Source organism: Oncorhynchus kisutch, linkage group LG20 (genome assembly GCF_002021735.2).
Source record: "Oncorhynchus kisutch isolate 150728-3 linkage group LG20, Okis_V2, whole genome shotgun sequence".
Taxonomy (NCBI): Eukaryota; Metazoa; Chordata; class Actinopteri; order Salmoniformes; family Salmonidae; genus Oncorhynchus; species Oncorhynchus kisutch.
In genome coordinates, this window is record NC_034193.2 from 678,102 (window position 1) to 693,101 (window position 15,000).

At 46.3% G+C, this 15,000-nt stretch overlaps 1 protein-coding gene across 1 annotated transcript in view; it reads left to right on the forward strand.

Moving 5' to 3' along the window:
* Nucleotides 1-15,000, forward strand: part of LOC109884963 (signal-induced proliferation-associated 1-like protein 2) — a gene marked incomplete in the record, with an annotated part of 384,885 nt that overhangs the window by 267,039 nt on the left and 102,846 nt on the right. Inside the window, 3 exon segments of the mRNA XM_031799971.1 lie at nucleotides 8,024-8,164; nucleotides 13,586-13,656; nucleotides 14,315-14,406. Coding sequence (XP_031655831.1) covers nucleotides 8,024-8,164; nucleotides 13,586-13,656; nucleotides 14,315-14,406 — 304 coding nt within the window.

The window sequence follows — 15,000 nt, forward strand, 5'->3', positions numbered from 1 at the left end:
TTGGAGACCACATCCAGGTGTTGGGTTGGAGACCACATCCAGGTGTTGGAGACCACATCCAGGTGTTGGGTTGGAGACCACATCCAGGTGTTGGGTTGAAGACCACATCCAGGTGTTGGAGACCACATCCAGGTGTTGGGTTGGAGACCACATCCAGGTGTTGGGTTGGAGACCACATCCAGGTGTTGGGTTGGAGACCACATCCAGGTGTTGGGTTACAGTTAGTAATTCTGACTTTAAAAATTCGAACAGTGTAATTAATGCATTTCATATATGCTATTACAGAAGTAGTCTTTTGGTTGTGTTTATGAAGGATAGCTTTAGAATCTGATCTTTTTTTATTTATAATAACACAATGGCAATAGTTACTTTTTAAAACAGACAAACACAACAAATTCAAGTTTTCAATCAATTTTATTCACCTTTGTTACAGCTATGAAACAGCAAGCATAGGTGTTGGAACATGTTCACAGCTTCTTTTTATAAAGATACCGAACAAATATATAAACGCAACATGTAACATTTTCTTCTCATGTTTCATGAGCTGAAATAAAAGATCCCAAAAATTTGACAAAAAAACTATTTCTATAAAATGTTGTGCACACATGTGTTTACATCCCTGTTAGTGAGCATTTCTCATCTGCCAAGATAACCCATCCACCTGACAGGTGTGGCATATCAAGAAGCTGAATAAACAGCATGATCATTACACAGGTTCACCTTGTGCTGGGGACAATAAAAGGCCACTCTAAAATCTGCAGTTTTGTCACACAACACAATGCCACAGATGTTTCAAATTTTGAGGGAGCGTGCAATTGGCATGCTGACTGCAGGAATGTCCACCAGAGCTGTTATCAGATAATTGAATGTTCATTTCTCTACCATAAACCGCCACCAAAGTTGTTTTAGAGAATTTGGCAGTATGTCCAACCGGCCTCACAACCGCAGACCCAAGATGCACAAGATGAGCGGTCAAATTATGAAAACATCAGTAGCCTAAACATCATTATAATTGTAAACATCATTATATTATACGTGCCAAGTAGCCTTGATAAATAGCAGAAATCAGAACAAAAGCCATTATGGCATTAGGATGAATGTGTCAGTATGACAGCAGTCAAAGATCAATTAACTTCAGCTCCAGTTTACATTGTGTGGATGGATCAGGACAATGGCGTCAGTTGGATTTCATTTATCCTAACAGTTGACACACATCTTTCATAACATTCACTTGCTTGACACGTGAATACCAGGTTGCATTTCTAAATGAGAACTTGTTCCTGGTTAAATGAAGGTGAAATCATTTATTTTACAAAAATGTGTTAATCATCGTGCACTTGTGTATTTATTCAAGGTACTTCCTTGCTCTTTCGTTGGGATTCAACCCTGTGTTTTGTATAGTGATTGTTCGCCCCCGTGCCTTTACACGGCACCCCGTAATTTGGGTGTAATAAAAAAAATATTACACATTCCTGTGCCTGTTTCCCGAATCATTCATACCGATGTGACAGTAATGGCGAGGTCCTTCACAGTTTTATTTGAGACGACTGTACAACCATCAAAATTAATTGTCAGATCCAACAGAAGACCTCTTTTTTTCTTGAGACCTAGAACAAGCATCTCTGTTTTGTCCGAGTTTAAAAGTAAAACATTTGCCGCCATCCACTTCCTTATGTCTGAAACACAGCCTTCCAGGGAGGGCAATTTTTGGGCTTCACCATGTTTCATCGAAATGTACAGCTGTGTGTCATAGTCAAAGTTAACATTATGTTTTCGATTGACATCCCCAAGAGGTAAAATATATAGTGAAAACAATAGTGATCCTGAAACGGAACCTTGAGGAACACCGAAATTTACAGTTGATTTGTCAGAGGACAAACCATTCACAGAGACAAACTGATATCTTTCCGACAGATAAGATCTAAACCAGGCCAGAACTTGTCCGTGTAGACCAATTTGGGTTTCCAATCTCTCCAAAAGAATGTGGTGATCGATGGTATCAAAAGCAGCACTAAGGTCTAGAAGCACGAGGACAGATGCAGAGCCTCGGTCTGATGACATTAAAAGGTCATTTACCACCTTCGCAAGTACAGTCTCAGTGCTATGATGGGGTCTAAAACCAGACTGAAGCATTACATTGTTTGTCTTCAGGAAGGCAGTGAGTTGCTACGTAACAGCTTTTTCAACATTTTTTGAGAGGAATGAGAGATTCGATATAGGCCGATAGTTTTTAAAATATTTTCTGGGTCAAGGTTTGGCTTTTTCAAGACAGGCTTTATTACTGCCACTTTTAGTGAGTTTGGTAAACATCCGGTGGATAGAGAGCCGTTTATTATGTTCAACATAGGATGGCCAAGCACAGGAAGCAGCTCTTTCAGTAGTTTAGTTGGAATAGGGTCTAGTATGCAGCTTGAAGGTTTAGAGGCCATGATTATTTTCATCAATGTGTCAAGAGATATAGTATTAAAAAACGTCAGTGTCTCCCTTGATCCTAGGTCCTGACAGTGTTGTGCAGACTCAGAAAGAGGGCCAATTATCTACAAATTCCATCCTTTGGGAGGGGCAGAAAACAGTTGTCAACCAGCAATTAAGTTGTGAGACTCTGCTGTGGAGCTCATCACTCCCCCTAACTGGGAGGGGTCCAGAGACAATTACTCGATGCCGACACATCTTTCTAGCAAAGTTACTTACTGAGACTATGTTGCGCTTGGTGACCTCTGACTGTTTCATCCTAATATTGTTGGTGCTGACGTGGATAAAAAATATCCCTATACTCTATCAATTTGTCAGAGCTAATGGTGGGAAGCTTCAGCATCTCAGACCCCGTAACGGGAGGAGTAGAGACAAGAGAAGGCTCGGCCTCTGACTCCGACTCGCTGCTTAATGGGGAAAACCGGTTGAAAGATTCTGTCGGCTGAATGAGCGACACCAGTTGAGCATTCCTACAGCCTTTCCCTCCAGAAGCCATGAGAAAGTTGTCCAGCTGTGGGGACCATGCGAGGGGATTTATACTAACTTTACTATCTGTACTTACTGGTGGCACAGACGCTGTTTCATCCTTTCCTACACTTAAAGTACCCTCAAGTACCCTATCCTCGCCGTAAGGCGATCGTTCTCCTGTATATTATGAGTACAGCGACTGCAATTAGAAGGCATCATGTTAACGTTACTACTTAGCTTCGGCTGGTGGAGGTCCTGACGAACCATGTCCAGATAAAGCTTCCAGAGTGGTTGGCTGGCTGACTGGCTGGCTGGCTAACTGACTGACTGGCTGGCTGGCTGACTGGCTGGTTGGCTGACTGGCTGGTTGACTGGCTGACTGGCTGACTGACTGGTTGGCTGGCTGGCTGGCTGGCTGGCTGGCTGGCTGACTGGCTGGCTGGCTGACTGGCTGACTGGCTGACTGGCTGACTGGCTGGCTGACTAGCTGACTGACTGGTTGACTGGCTGACTGACTGGTGACTGGCTGACTGACTGGTTGACTGGCTGACTGGCTGTTCAGACAGCTCTGTGCAGCCAGCAACAGTCAAGAGGACCATCCTCAGGGTAAATGAAGGTCTATAAAGAATGACAGCGTAATACACTCTCTTGTTTAAGCCTGTTACACAATGACTGCCCTTGGAGAGAGTGAAAAGATGTAACTCTGTCTGTCTATCTGCCTGTCTGTCCGTCCGTCCGTGTGATGGTTTTACATAAGAGCTGTGCTGAGCAGCCATACAGTGTGACAGTGATTATGATTCCCTCTGGCTCTTGACCCAGGCTGACTTCTAGGTTCACTGTGTACTGCACCACTGTACACTTCTCAAGATATTAGCATTAGTTAGTTAGTTAGTCAGTTAGTTAGTTAGTTAGTTAGTTAGTTACTCCAGGTAAGAGATCATGTATACATATTTTAATTCCAGCATTTTAATCAATTTCTTAATTACCATCACTATTGTGTTGTCGTTTACACACTGTCGTGTTTATTTTGTGTTAGTATGTCTCTATAAAAAAACAAGATTACTTTTCGTTGGCAGAATAATTATTTTTCTTTAACTGTTCATTTCCGGCAGTTTTGACTTTTACCACTAGAGGTCAGCCAATTCCTGGGGATCTGTACTCCCAAAGTTGTTGACTGTGTTTGTGCTTGCCAGTTAGCTAGCAGTTCTCAGCGGTTAGCAGCCAATGGCTAGCAGTTCTCAGCTGTTAGCAGCCAATGGCTAGCAGTTCTCAGTGGTTAGCAGCCAATGGCTAGCAGTTCTCAGCTGTTAGCAGCCAAAAGCTAGCAGTTCTCAGCGGTTAGCAGCCAATGGCTAGCAGTTCTCAGCGGTTAGCAGCCAATGGCTAGCAGTTCTCAGCGGTTAGCAGCCAATGGCTAGCAGTTCTCAGCTGTTAGCAGCCAATGGCTAGCAGTTCTCAGCTGTTAGCAGTCAATGGCTAGCAGTTCTCAGCTGTTAGCAGCCAATGGCTAGCAGTTCTCAGCTGTTAGCAGTCAATGGCTAGCAGTTCTCAGCTGTTAGCAGTCAATGGCTAGCAGTTCTCAGCTGTTAGCAGCCAATGGCTAGCAGTTCTCAGTGGTTAGCAGCCAATGGCTAGCAGTTCTCAGCTGTTAGCAGCCAAAAGCTAGCAGTTCTCAGCGGTTAGCAGCCAATGGCTAGCAGTTCTCAGCGGTTAGCAGCCAATGGCTAGTAGTTCTCAGCGGTTAGCAGCCAATGGCTAGCAGTTCTCAGCTGTTAGCAGCCAATGGCTAGCAGTTCTCAGCTGTTAGCAGTCAATGGCTAGCAGTTCTCAGCTGTTAGCAGCCAATGGCTAGCAGTTCTCAGCTGTTAGCAGCCAATGGCTAGCAGTTCTCAGCTGTTAGCAGCCAATAGCTAGCAGTTCTCAGTTGTTAGCAGCCAATGGCTAGCAGTTCTCAGCTGTTAGCAGCCAATGGCTAGCAGTTCTCAGCTGTTAGCAGCCAATGGCTAGCAGTTCTCAGCTGTTAGCAGCCAATGGCTAGCAGTTCTCAGCTGTTAGCAGTCAATGGCTAGCAGTTCTCAGCTGTTAGCAGCCAATGGCTAGCAGTTCTCAGCTGTTAGCAGCCAATGGCTAGCAGTTCTCAGCTGTTAGCAGCCAATGGCTAGCAGTTCTCAGCTGTTAGCAGCCAATGGCTAGCAGTTCTCAGCTGTTAGCAGCCAATGGCTAGCAGTTCTCAGCTGTTAGCAGCCAATGGCTAGCAGTTCTCAGCTGTTAGCAGCCAATGGCTAGCAGTTCTCAGCTGTTAGCAGCCAATGGCTAGCAGTTCTCAGCTGTTAGCAGCCAATGGCTAGCAGTTCTCAGCTGTTAGCAGTCAATGGCTAGCAGTTCTCAGCTGTTAGCAGTCAATGGCTAGCAGTTCTCAGCTGTTAGCAGCCAATGGCTAGCAGTTCTCAGCTGTTAGCAGCCAATGGCTAGCAGTTCTCAGCTGTTAGCAGTCAATGGCTAGCAGTTCTCAGCTGTTAGCAGTCAATGGCTAGCAGTTCTCAGCTGTTAGCAGTCAATGGCTAGCAGTTCTCAGCTGTTAGCAGTCAATGGCTAGCAGTTCTCAGCTGTTAGCAGTCAATGGCTAGCAGTTCTCAGCTGTTAGCAGCCAATGGCTAGCAGTTCTCAGCTGTTAGCAGCCAATGGCTAGCAGTTCTCAGCTGTTAGCAGCCAATGGCTAGCAGTTCTCAGTGGTTAGCAGCCAATGGCTAGCAGTTCTCAGCGGTTAGCAGCCAATGGCTAGCAGTTCTCAGCTGTTAGCAGCCAATGGCTAGCAGTTCTCAGCTGTTAGCAGCCAATGGCTAGCAGTTCTCAGCTGTTAGCAGCCAATGGCTAGCAGTTCTCAGCTGTTAGCAGCCAATGGCTAGCAGTTCTCAGCTGTTAGCAGCCAATGGCTAGCAGTTCTCAGCTGTTAGCAGCCAATGGCTAGCAGTTCTCAGCTGTTAGCAGCCAATGGCTAGCAGTTCTCAGCGGTTAGCAGTCAATGGCTAGCAGTTCTCAGCTGTTAGCAGTCAATGGCTAGCAGTTCTCAGCTGTTAGCAGTCAATGGCTAGCAGTTCTCAGCTGTTAGCAGTCAATGGCTAGCAGTTCTCAGCTGTTAGCAGCCAATGGCTAGCAGTTCTCAGCTGTTAGCAGCCAATGGCTAGCAGTTCTCAGCTGTTAGCAGCCAATGGCTAGCAGTTCTCAGTGGTTAGCAGCCAATGGCTAGCAGTTCTCAGCGGTTAGCAGCCAATGGCTAGCAGTTCTCAGCTGTTAGCAGCCAATGGCTAGCAGTTCTCAGCTGTTAGCAGCCAATGGCTAGCAGTTCTCAGCTGTTAGCAGCCAATGGCTAGCAGTTCTCAGCTGTTAGCAGCCAATGGCTAGCAGTTCTCAGCTGTTAGCAGCCAATGGCTAGCAGTTCTCAGCTGTTAGCAGCCAATGGCTAGCAGTTCTCAGCTGTTAGCAGCCAATGGCTAGCAGTTCTCAGCTGTTAGCAGCCAATGGCTAGCAGTTCTCAGCTGTTAGCAGCCAATGGCTAGCAGTTCTCAGCGGTTAGCAGTCAATGGCTAGCAGTTCTCAGCTGTTAGCAGTCAATGGCTAGCAGTTCTCAGCTGTTAGCAGCCAATGGCTAGCAGTTCTCAGCTGTTAGCAGTCAATGGCTAGCAGTTTCTTTTATCGAATAAAAACGGATGACTGACATCCTTTTTTTGAGTCATTACAGAATGATTTAATGGAACAAGACATACATACAAGCGCACACATCCCTGGGTCGCTCGTCTTTTCAGTTCGCTGCAGCTAACGACTGGAACGAGCTGCAAAAAACACACAAACTAGACAGTTTCATCTCCATCTCTTCATTCAAAGACTCACTCACTCTTACTGACAGTTGTGGCTGCTTCACGTGATGTATTGTTGCATCTACCTTCTTGCCTTTGTTTGTACCATGTTGTGTTGCTGCCATGTTGTGTTGCTGCCATGTTGTACTGCTGCCATGTTGTACTGCTGTCATGTTGTACTGCTGCCATGTTGTACTGCTGTCATGTTGTACTGCTGCCATGTTGTACTGCTGCCATGTTGTGTTGCTGCCATGTTGTACTGCTGCCATGTTGTACTGCTGTCATGTTGTACTGCTGCCATGTTGTACTGCTGCCATGTTGTGTTGCTGCCATGTTGTACTGCTGCCATGTTGTACTGCTGCCATGTTGTACTGCTGACTGTGAGAACCCTCAGGTTATCTGTCTATAGGGCTGACTGAGAACCCTCAGGTTATCTGTCTATAGGGCTGACTGAGAACCCTCAGGTCATCTGTCTATAGGGCTGACTGAGAACCCTCAGGTTATCTGTCTATAGGGCTGACTGAGAACCCTCAGGTCATCTGTCTATAGGGCTGACTGAGAACCCTCAGGTCATCTGTCTATAGGGCTGACTGAGAACCCTCAGGTTATCTGTCTATAGGGCTGACTGAGAACCCTCAGGTTATCTGTCTATAGGGCTGACTGAGAACCCTCAGGTCATCTGTCTATAGGGCTGACTGAGAACCCTCAGGTCATCTGTCTATAGGGCTGACTGAGAACCCTCAGGTCATCTGTCTATAGGGCTGACTGAGAACCCTCAGGTCATCTGTCTATAGGGCTGACTGAGAACCCTCAGGTCATCTGTCTATAGGGCTGACTGAGAACCCTCAGGTCATCTGTCTATAGGGCTGACTGAGAACCCTCAGGTCATCTGTCTATAGGGCTGACTGAGAACCCTCAGGTCATCTGTCTATAGGGCTGACTGAGAACCCTCAGGTCATCTGTCTATAGGGCTGACTGAGAACCCTCAGGTCATCTGTCTATAGGGCTGACTGAGAACCCTCAGGTCATCTGTCTATAGGGCTGACTGAGAACCCTCAGGTCATCTGTCTATAGGGCTGACTGAGAACCCTCAGGTCATCTGTCTATAGGGCTGACTGAGAACCCTCAGGTGACCATGTGTAATAAGGTAGACCAGCACTACTATACATGTCATAATATACAGTATAACAGTATATAATATATCGATTCTATATGTTGTCTGTCTATAGGGCTGACTGTGAGAACCCGCAGGTGACTGTGTGTAATAAGGGAGACCAGCACTACCGCAGTTCCCCTAGCAACCAGTCATCGTCTAGTGACCCAGGACCCTGTGGAAGTGGAACCTGGTCTCAACCTCCTGGATACGACGGGTAAGAACTGGCCGGGGGAGAGGGGGGAGAGGGTAGGGAGAAGGGGAGGAGAGGAGCAGATAGAGGAGGGGAGGGACTGGGTGAGAGGAGAGGAGTTGAGAGGGATGTGATGGGGAGAGGAGAGGATAGGATAGGATAGGAGAGGAGAGGCGAGGAGGGGAGAGGAGAGGAGAGGAGAGGAGAGGAGAGGAGAGGAGAGGAGAGGAGAGGAGAGGAGAGGAGAGGAGAGGAGAGGAGAGGAGAGGAGAGGAGAGGAGAGGAGAGGAGAGGAAAGTCAGGAAGAGTGGGAGGAAGAGAGGGAGGGGAGTGGAGGGGTAAGGAAGGCCCAGCTAGACAGGGAGCATCCAAATCTGTCTCCAGTGGATTAGGGACAGGGAGATCCATCCTAATCTGTCTCCAGTGGGTTAGGGACAGGGAGAGGCATCCTAATCTGTCTCCAGTGGATTAGGGACAGGGAGATCCATCCTAATATGTCTCCAGTGGGTTAGGGACAGGGAGATCCATCCTAATCTGTCTCCAGTGGGTTAGGGACAGGGAGATCCATCCTAATCTGTCTCCAGTGGGTTAGGGACAGGGTGAGGCATCCTAATCTGTCTCCAGTGGGTTAGGGACAGGGAGATCCATCCTAATCTGTCTCCAGTGGGTTAGGGTTAAGGACAGGGTGAGGCATCCTAATCTATCTCCAGTGGGTTAGGGTTAGGGACAGGCAGAGGCATCCTAATCTGTCTCCAGTGGGTTAGGGACAGGGAGAGGCATCCTAATCTGTCTCCAGTGGGTTAGGGACAGGGAGATCCATCCTAATCTGTCTCCAGTGGGTTCGGGTTAGGGACAGGGTGAGGCATCCTAATCTATCTCCAGTGGGTTAGGGACAGGGTGAGGCATCCTAATCTGTCTCCAGTGGGTTAGGGACAGGGTGAGGCATCCTAATCTGTCTCCAGTGGGTTAGGGACAGGGAGATCCATCCTAATCTGTCTCCAGTGGGTTAGGGACAGGGAGATCCATCCTAATCTGTCTCCAGTGGGTTAGGGACAGGGAGATGCATCCTAATCTGTCTCCAGTGGGTTAGGGACAGGTAGAGGCATCCTTATCTGTCTCCAGTGGGTTAGGGACAGGGAGAGGCATCCTAATCTGTCTCCAGTCGGTTAGGGACAGGGAGATCCATCCTAATCTGTCTCCAGTGGGTTAGGGACAGGGAGATCCATCCTAATCTGTCTCCAGTGGTTTAGGGACAGGGAGATCCATCCTAATCTGTCTCCAGTGGGTTAGGGACAGGGAGAGGCATCCTAATCTGTCTCCAGTGGGTTAGGGTTAGGGACAGGGAGATCCATCCTAATCTGTCTCCAGTGGGTTAGGGACAGGGAGAGGCATCCTAATCTGTCTCCAGTGAGTTAGGGACAGGGAGATCCATCCTAATCTGTCTCCAGTGGGTTAGGGACAGGGAGATCCATCCTAATATTTCTCCAGTGGGTTAGGGTTAGGGACAGGGAGTGACATCCTAATCTGTCTATAATCTGTCTATATTACCTTAATTCTACCAGAAAACTACAGTACATACTGTCATTACCATATACTGTCATTACCCTAACTCTACCAAACTACTACATTACATACTGTCATTACCCTGTACTGATCAATACCCTAACTATATCAGACTACCACAGTACATTCTGTCATTACCCTACACTGTCATTACCCTAACTATACCAGACTACTACAGTACACACTGTCATTACCCTAACTCTTCCAGACTACTACAGTACATAATGTCAATACCCTGCACTGTCATTACCCTAACTATACCAGACTACTACAGTACATTCTGTCATTACCCTACACTGTCATTCCCTTAACTATACCAGACTGCTACCCTACACTGTCATTACCCTAACTCTAACAGACTACTACAGTACATAATGTCAATACCCTGCACTGTCATTACCCTAACTATACCAGACTACTACAGTACACACTGTCATTACCCTAACTATACCAGACTACTACCCTACACTGTCATTACCATAACTCTTCCAGACTACTACAGTACATAATGTCAATACCCTGCACTGTCATTACCCTAACTATACCAGACTACTACCCTACACTGTCATTACCATAACTCTTCCAGACTACTACAGTACATAATGTCAATACCCTGCACTGTCATTACCCTAACTATACCAGACTACTACCCTACACTGTCATTACCCTAACTATACCAGACTACTACAGTACACACTGTCACTAGTCAGTGTTGGCAAGCTACTCCATGTTCAATCTGATTCCATAATGAGATCAAATGTTTTGACCTCGTATGATCCTGATCTGCGTAATGTAGCACTAGATGATGCCTGGCTATTCTTTAAAAGTGCCTTCCTCACCATCTTAAATAAGCATGCCCCTCTCAAAAAAATTAGAACTAGGAATGCAGTGCCTTGCGAAAGTATTCGGCCCCCTTGAACTTTGCGACCTTTTGCCATATTTCAGGCTTCAAACATAAAGATATAAAACGGTATTTTTTGTGAAGAATCAACAACAAGTGGGACACAATCATGAAGTGGAACGACATTTATTGGATATTTCAAACCTTTTTAACAAATCAAAAACTGAAAAATTGGGCGTGCAAAATTATTCAGCCCCCTTAAGTTAATACTTTGTAGCACCACCTTTTGCTGCGATTACAGCTGTAAGTCACTTGGGGTATGTCTCTATCAGTTTAGCACATCGAGAGATTTTTTATTTTTTCTCATTCCTCCTTGCAAAACGGCTCGAGCTCAGTGAGGTTGGATGGAGAGCATTTGTGAACAGCAGTTTTCAGTTCTTTCCACAGATTATCGATTGGATTCAGGTCTGGACTTTGACTTGGCCATTCTAACACCTGGATATGTTTATTTTTTAACCATTCCATTGATAAAAGTTCTGGGACACTGTAAAGTCCATGGAGAATAAGAGCACCTCATCCCAGCTGCCCACTGCTCTGAGGCTAGGAAACACTGTCACCACCGATAAATCCACTATAATTGAGAATTTCAATAAGCATTTCTCTATGGCTGGCCATGCTTTCCACTTGGCTACCCCTACCCCGGTCAACTGCCCGGCACCCTCCACAGCAACCCTCCAAAGCCCAAATCCAGATAGCTGATGTTCTGAAAGAGCTGCATAATCTGGACCCCTACAAATCAGCTGGGCTAGACAATCTGGACCCTCTCTTTCTAAAATTATCCCCCGCAATTGTTGCAACCCTTACTACTAGCCTGTTCAACCCCTCTTTCGTATCGTCTGAGATCCCTAAAGATTGGAAAGCTGCCGCGGTCATCCCTCTCTTCAAAGGGGGAGATACTCTAGACCCAAACTGCTACAGACCTATATCCATTCTGCCCTGCCTTTCTAAAGTCTTCGAAAGCCAAGTTAACAAACAGATCACCGACCATTTTGAATCCCACCGTACCTTCTCTGCTATGCAATCTGGTCATGGGTTCACCTCAGCCACGCTCAAGGTACTAAACCATATCATAACCGCCATCGATAAAAGACAGTTCTGTGCAGCCGTCTGCATCGACCTGGCCAAGGCTTTCGACTCTGTCAATCACTGCATTCTTATCGGCAGACTCAACAGCCGTGGTTTCTCAAATGACTGCCTCCCCTGGTTCACCAACTACTTCTCTGATAGAGTTCAATGTGTCAAATCGGAGGGCCTGTTCTGACTTAGAATATGTGGACAACTACAAATACCTAGGTGTCTGGTTAGACTGTAAACTCTCCTTCCAGACTCACATTAAGCATCTCCAATCCAAAATTAAAAATTACATCTAGATTCTGCTTCCTATTTAGCAAAGAAAGCATCCTACACTCATGCTGCCAAACATACCCTCGTAAAACTGACTATCCTTCCGATCCTTGACTTTGGCGATGTCATTTACAAAATAGCCTCCAGAACTCTACTCAGCAAATTTGATGTAGTCTATCACAATGCCATCAGTTCTGTCACTAAAGCCCCATATACTACCCACCACTGCGACCTGTATGGTCTTGTTGCCTGGCCCTCGCTACATATCCATGGCCAAACCCAGTGGCTCCAGGTCATCTATAAGTATTTGCTAGGTAATGCCCCGTCTTATCTCAGCTCACTGGTCAGCATAGCAACACCCAACCATAGCACACGTTCCAGCAGGTATATTAAACTGGTCACAATAGCAACACCCACCCGTAGCACACGTTCCAGCAGGTATATTAAACTGGTCACCATAGCAACACCCACCCGTAGCACACGTTCCAGCAGGTATATTTCACTGGTCACCCTAGCAACACGCACCCGTAGCACACGTTCCAGCAGGTATTTTTCACTGGTCATCCCCAAAGCCAACACCTCCTTTCCTTCCAGTTCTCTGCTGCCGATGACTGGAATGAATTGCAAAAGTCACTGAAGTTGGAGACTTCACTAACTCACTAACTAACTTTAAGCATCAACTGTCTGAGCAGCTTACCGATCACTGCAGCTGTTCACAGCCCATCTGTAAATAGCCCACCCAACTACCTCATCCCCATATTGTTATTTTTTTCCTGTCTTGCACTCCAGTATCTCTACTTGCACATCATCATCTGCACGTCTATCACTCGTGTTAATGCTAAATTGTAATTATTTCGCCACTATGGCCTATTTATAGCCTTACCTCCTTACTCCATTTGCACACACTGTATATAGATTTTTCTATTGTGTTATTGACTGTATGTTTGTTTGTTTCATGTGTAGCTCTGTGTTGTTTTTTTTGTCACACTGCTTTGCTTTATCTTGGCCAGGTCACAGTTGTAAATGAAAACCTGTTCTCAACTAACCTACCTGGTTAAATAAAAAAATAAAAAACTGTTGACAGTATGCTAGCAGCTAGCTGTATGCTATCCCTTCCTTACCTTATTGCTGACAGTATGCTAGCAGCTAGCTGTATGCTAACCCAACCGTACCTTATTGATAAAAGTATGCTAGCAGCTAGCTGTATGCTATCCCAACCTTACCTTATTGCTGACAGTATGCTAGCAGCTAGCTGTATGCTAACCCAACCGTACCTTATTGATAAAAGTATGCTAGCAGCTAGCTGTATGCTATCCCAACCTTACCTTATTACTGACAGTATGCTAGCAGCTAGCTGTATGCTAACCCAACCGTACCTTATTGATAAAAGTATGCTAGCAGCTAGCTGTATGCTAGCCCATCCTTACCTTACTGCTGACAGTATGCTAGCCCATCCTTACCTTACTGCTGACAGTATGCTAGCAGCTAGCTCTCTCTATTGTCCATTATTTACCTTTCCCACTATGCTAGCTCAGTCAATAGCCCTCCTCTCCTCTCCATCCTGACAGTTTGTTAGTTAGCTCACTCTGTAGAATAAGTGACCAACTCATCCTCACCTCTCCTCCATCTCATTCCAGGTCCTCGGTCCTCCATGAGTGCTCCAGAGACACCCTCAGAGAGCCCACCCTTGAGAATACCCGGTTGGCAGGTGAGTCACTCTGCTCCTGATTTTACTCCTAAATCCACATTAGATGACCTCTAAATGACCTCTACTGTCTGCCTCCTACCTCTACATTAGATGACCTCTAAATGACCTCTACTGTCTGTCTCCTTCCTCTAAATTTGATGACCTCTAGATGACCTCTACAGTCTTTCTCCTACCTCTACATTAGATGACCTCTAGATTACCTCTACTGTCTGTCTCCTTCCTCTAAATTTGATGACCTCTACAGCCTTTCTCCTTCCTCTACATTAGATAATCTCTAGATTACCTCTACTGTCTGTCTCCTACCTCTACATTAGATGACCTCTACTGTCTGTCTCCTACCTCTACATTAGATGATCTCCAGATGACCTCTACTGTGTCTCCTACCTCTACATTAGAGGACCTCTATATGACCTTTACTGTCTGTCTCCTACCTCTACATTAGATGACCTCTAGAGGACCTCTATATGACCTCTACTGTCTGTCTCCTACCTCTACATTAGATGACCTCTAGATTACCTCTACTATCTGTCTCCTACCTCTACATTAGATGACCTGTACTGTGTCTGTAGTAACCCTGTAGGACACATTCAGTGATCATGCAATCCTTTCTTTAGCCACTCCTCATCTCACCCCTCTTCTCTTCCTCTCCTCTCTACAGAGGCCAAGTGGCACATCCCCTCCACAAAGATCCTCAACTCTCGGAAACAGAGGGATGGGGGCAAGGATTCACCCAACAAGCAGAACCGGGGGGTAAATGACTGGGTGTGGGCTGTGGTGATGGGGGTGTCGAAGGCTGGGGTTGTCACATCTCTCGGTGTCTGGTTGGTAGAGATGAAGGTGTCTAGTTGGTAGAGAAGGTGTCTGGTTGGTAGAGAGGAGGGTGTCTGGTTGGTAGAGAGAAGGGTGTCTGGTTGGTAAACATGTCAGTGTCTGGTTGGTAGAGATGAAGGTGCCTGGTTGGTAGAGATGAAGGTGTCTGGTTGGTAGAGATGGTGTCTGGTTGGTAAATATGTCGGTGTCTGGTTGGTAAATATGTCGATGTCTGGTAGGTAGAGATGAAGGTGTCTGGTTGGTAGAGATGAAGGTGTCTGGTTGGTAGAGAGGAGGGTGTCTGGTTGGTAGAGAGGAGGGTGTCTGGTTGGTAGAGATGAAGGTGCCTGGTTGGTAGAGATGAAGGTGTCTGGTTGGTAGAGATGAAGGTGTCTGGTTGGTAGAGAGGAGGGTGTCTGGTTGGTAGAGAGGAGGGTGTCTGGTTGGTAGAGATGGTGTCTGGTTGGTGGAGAGGAGGGTGTCTGGTTGGTAGAGAGGAGGGTGTCTGGTTGGTAGAGAGGAGGGTGTCTGGTT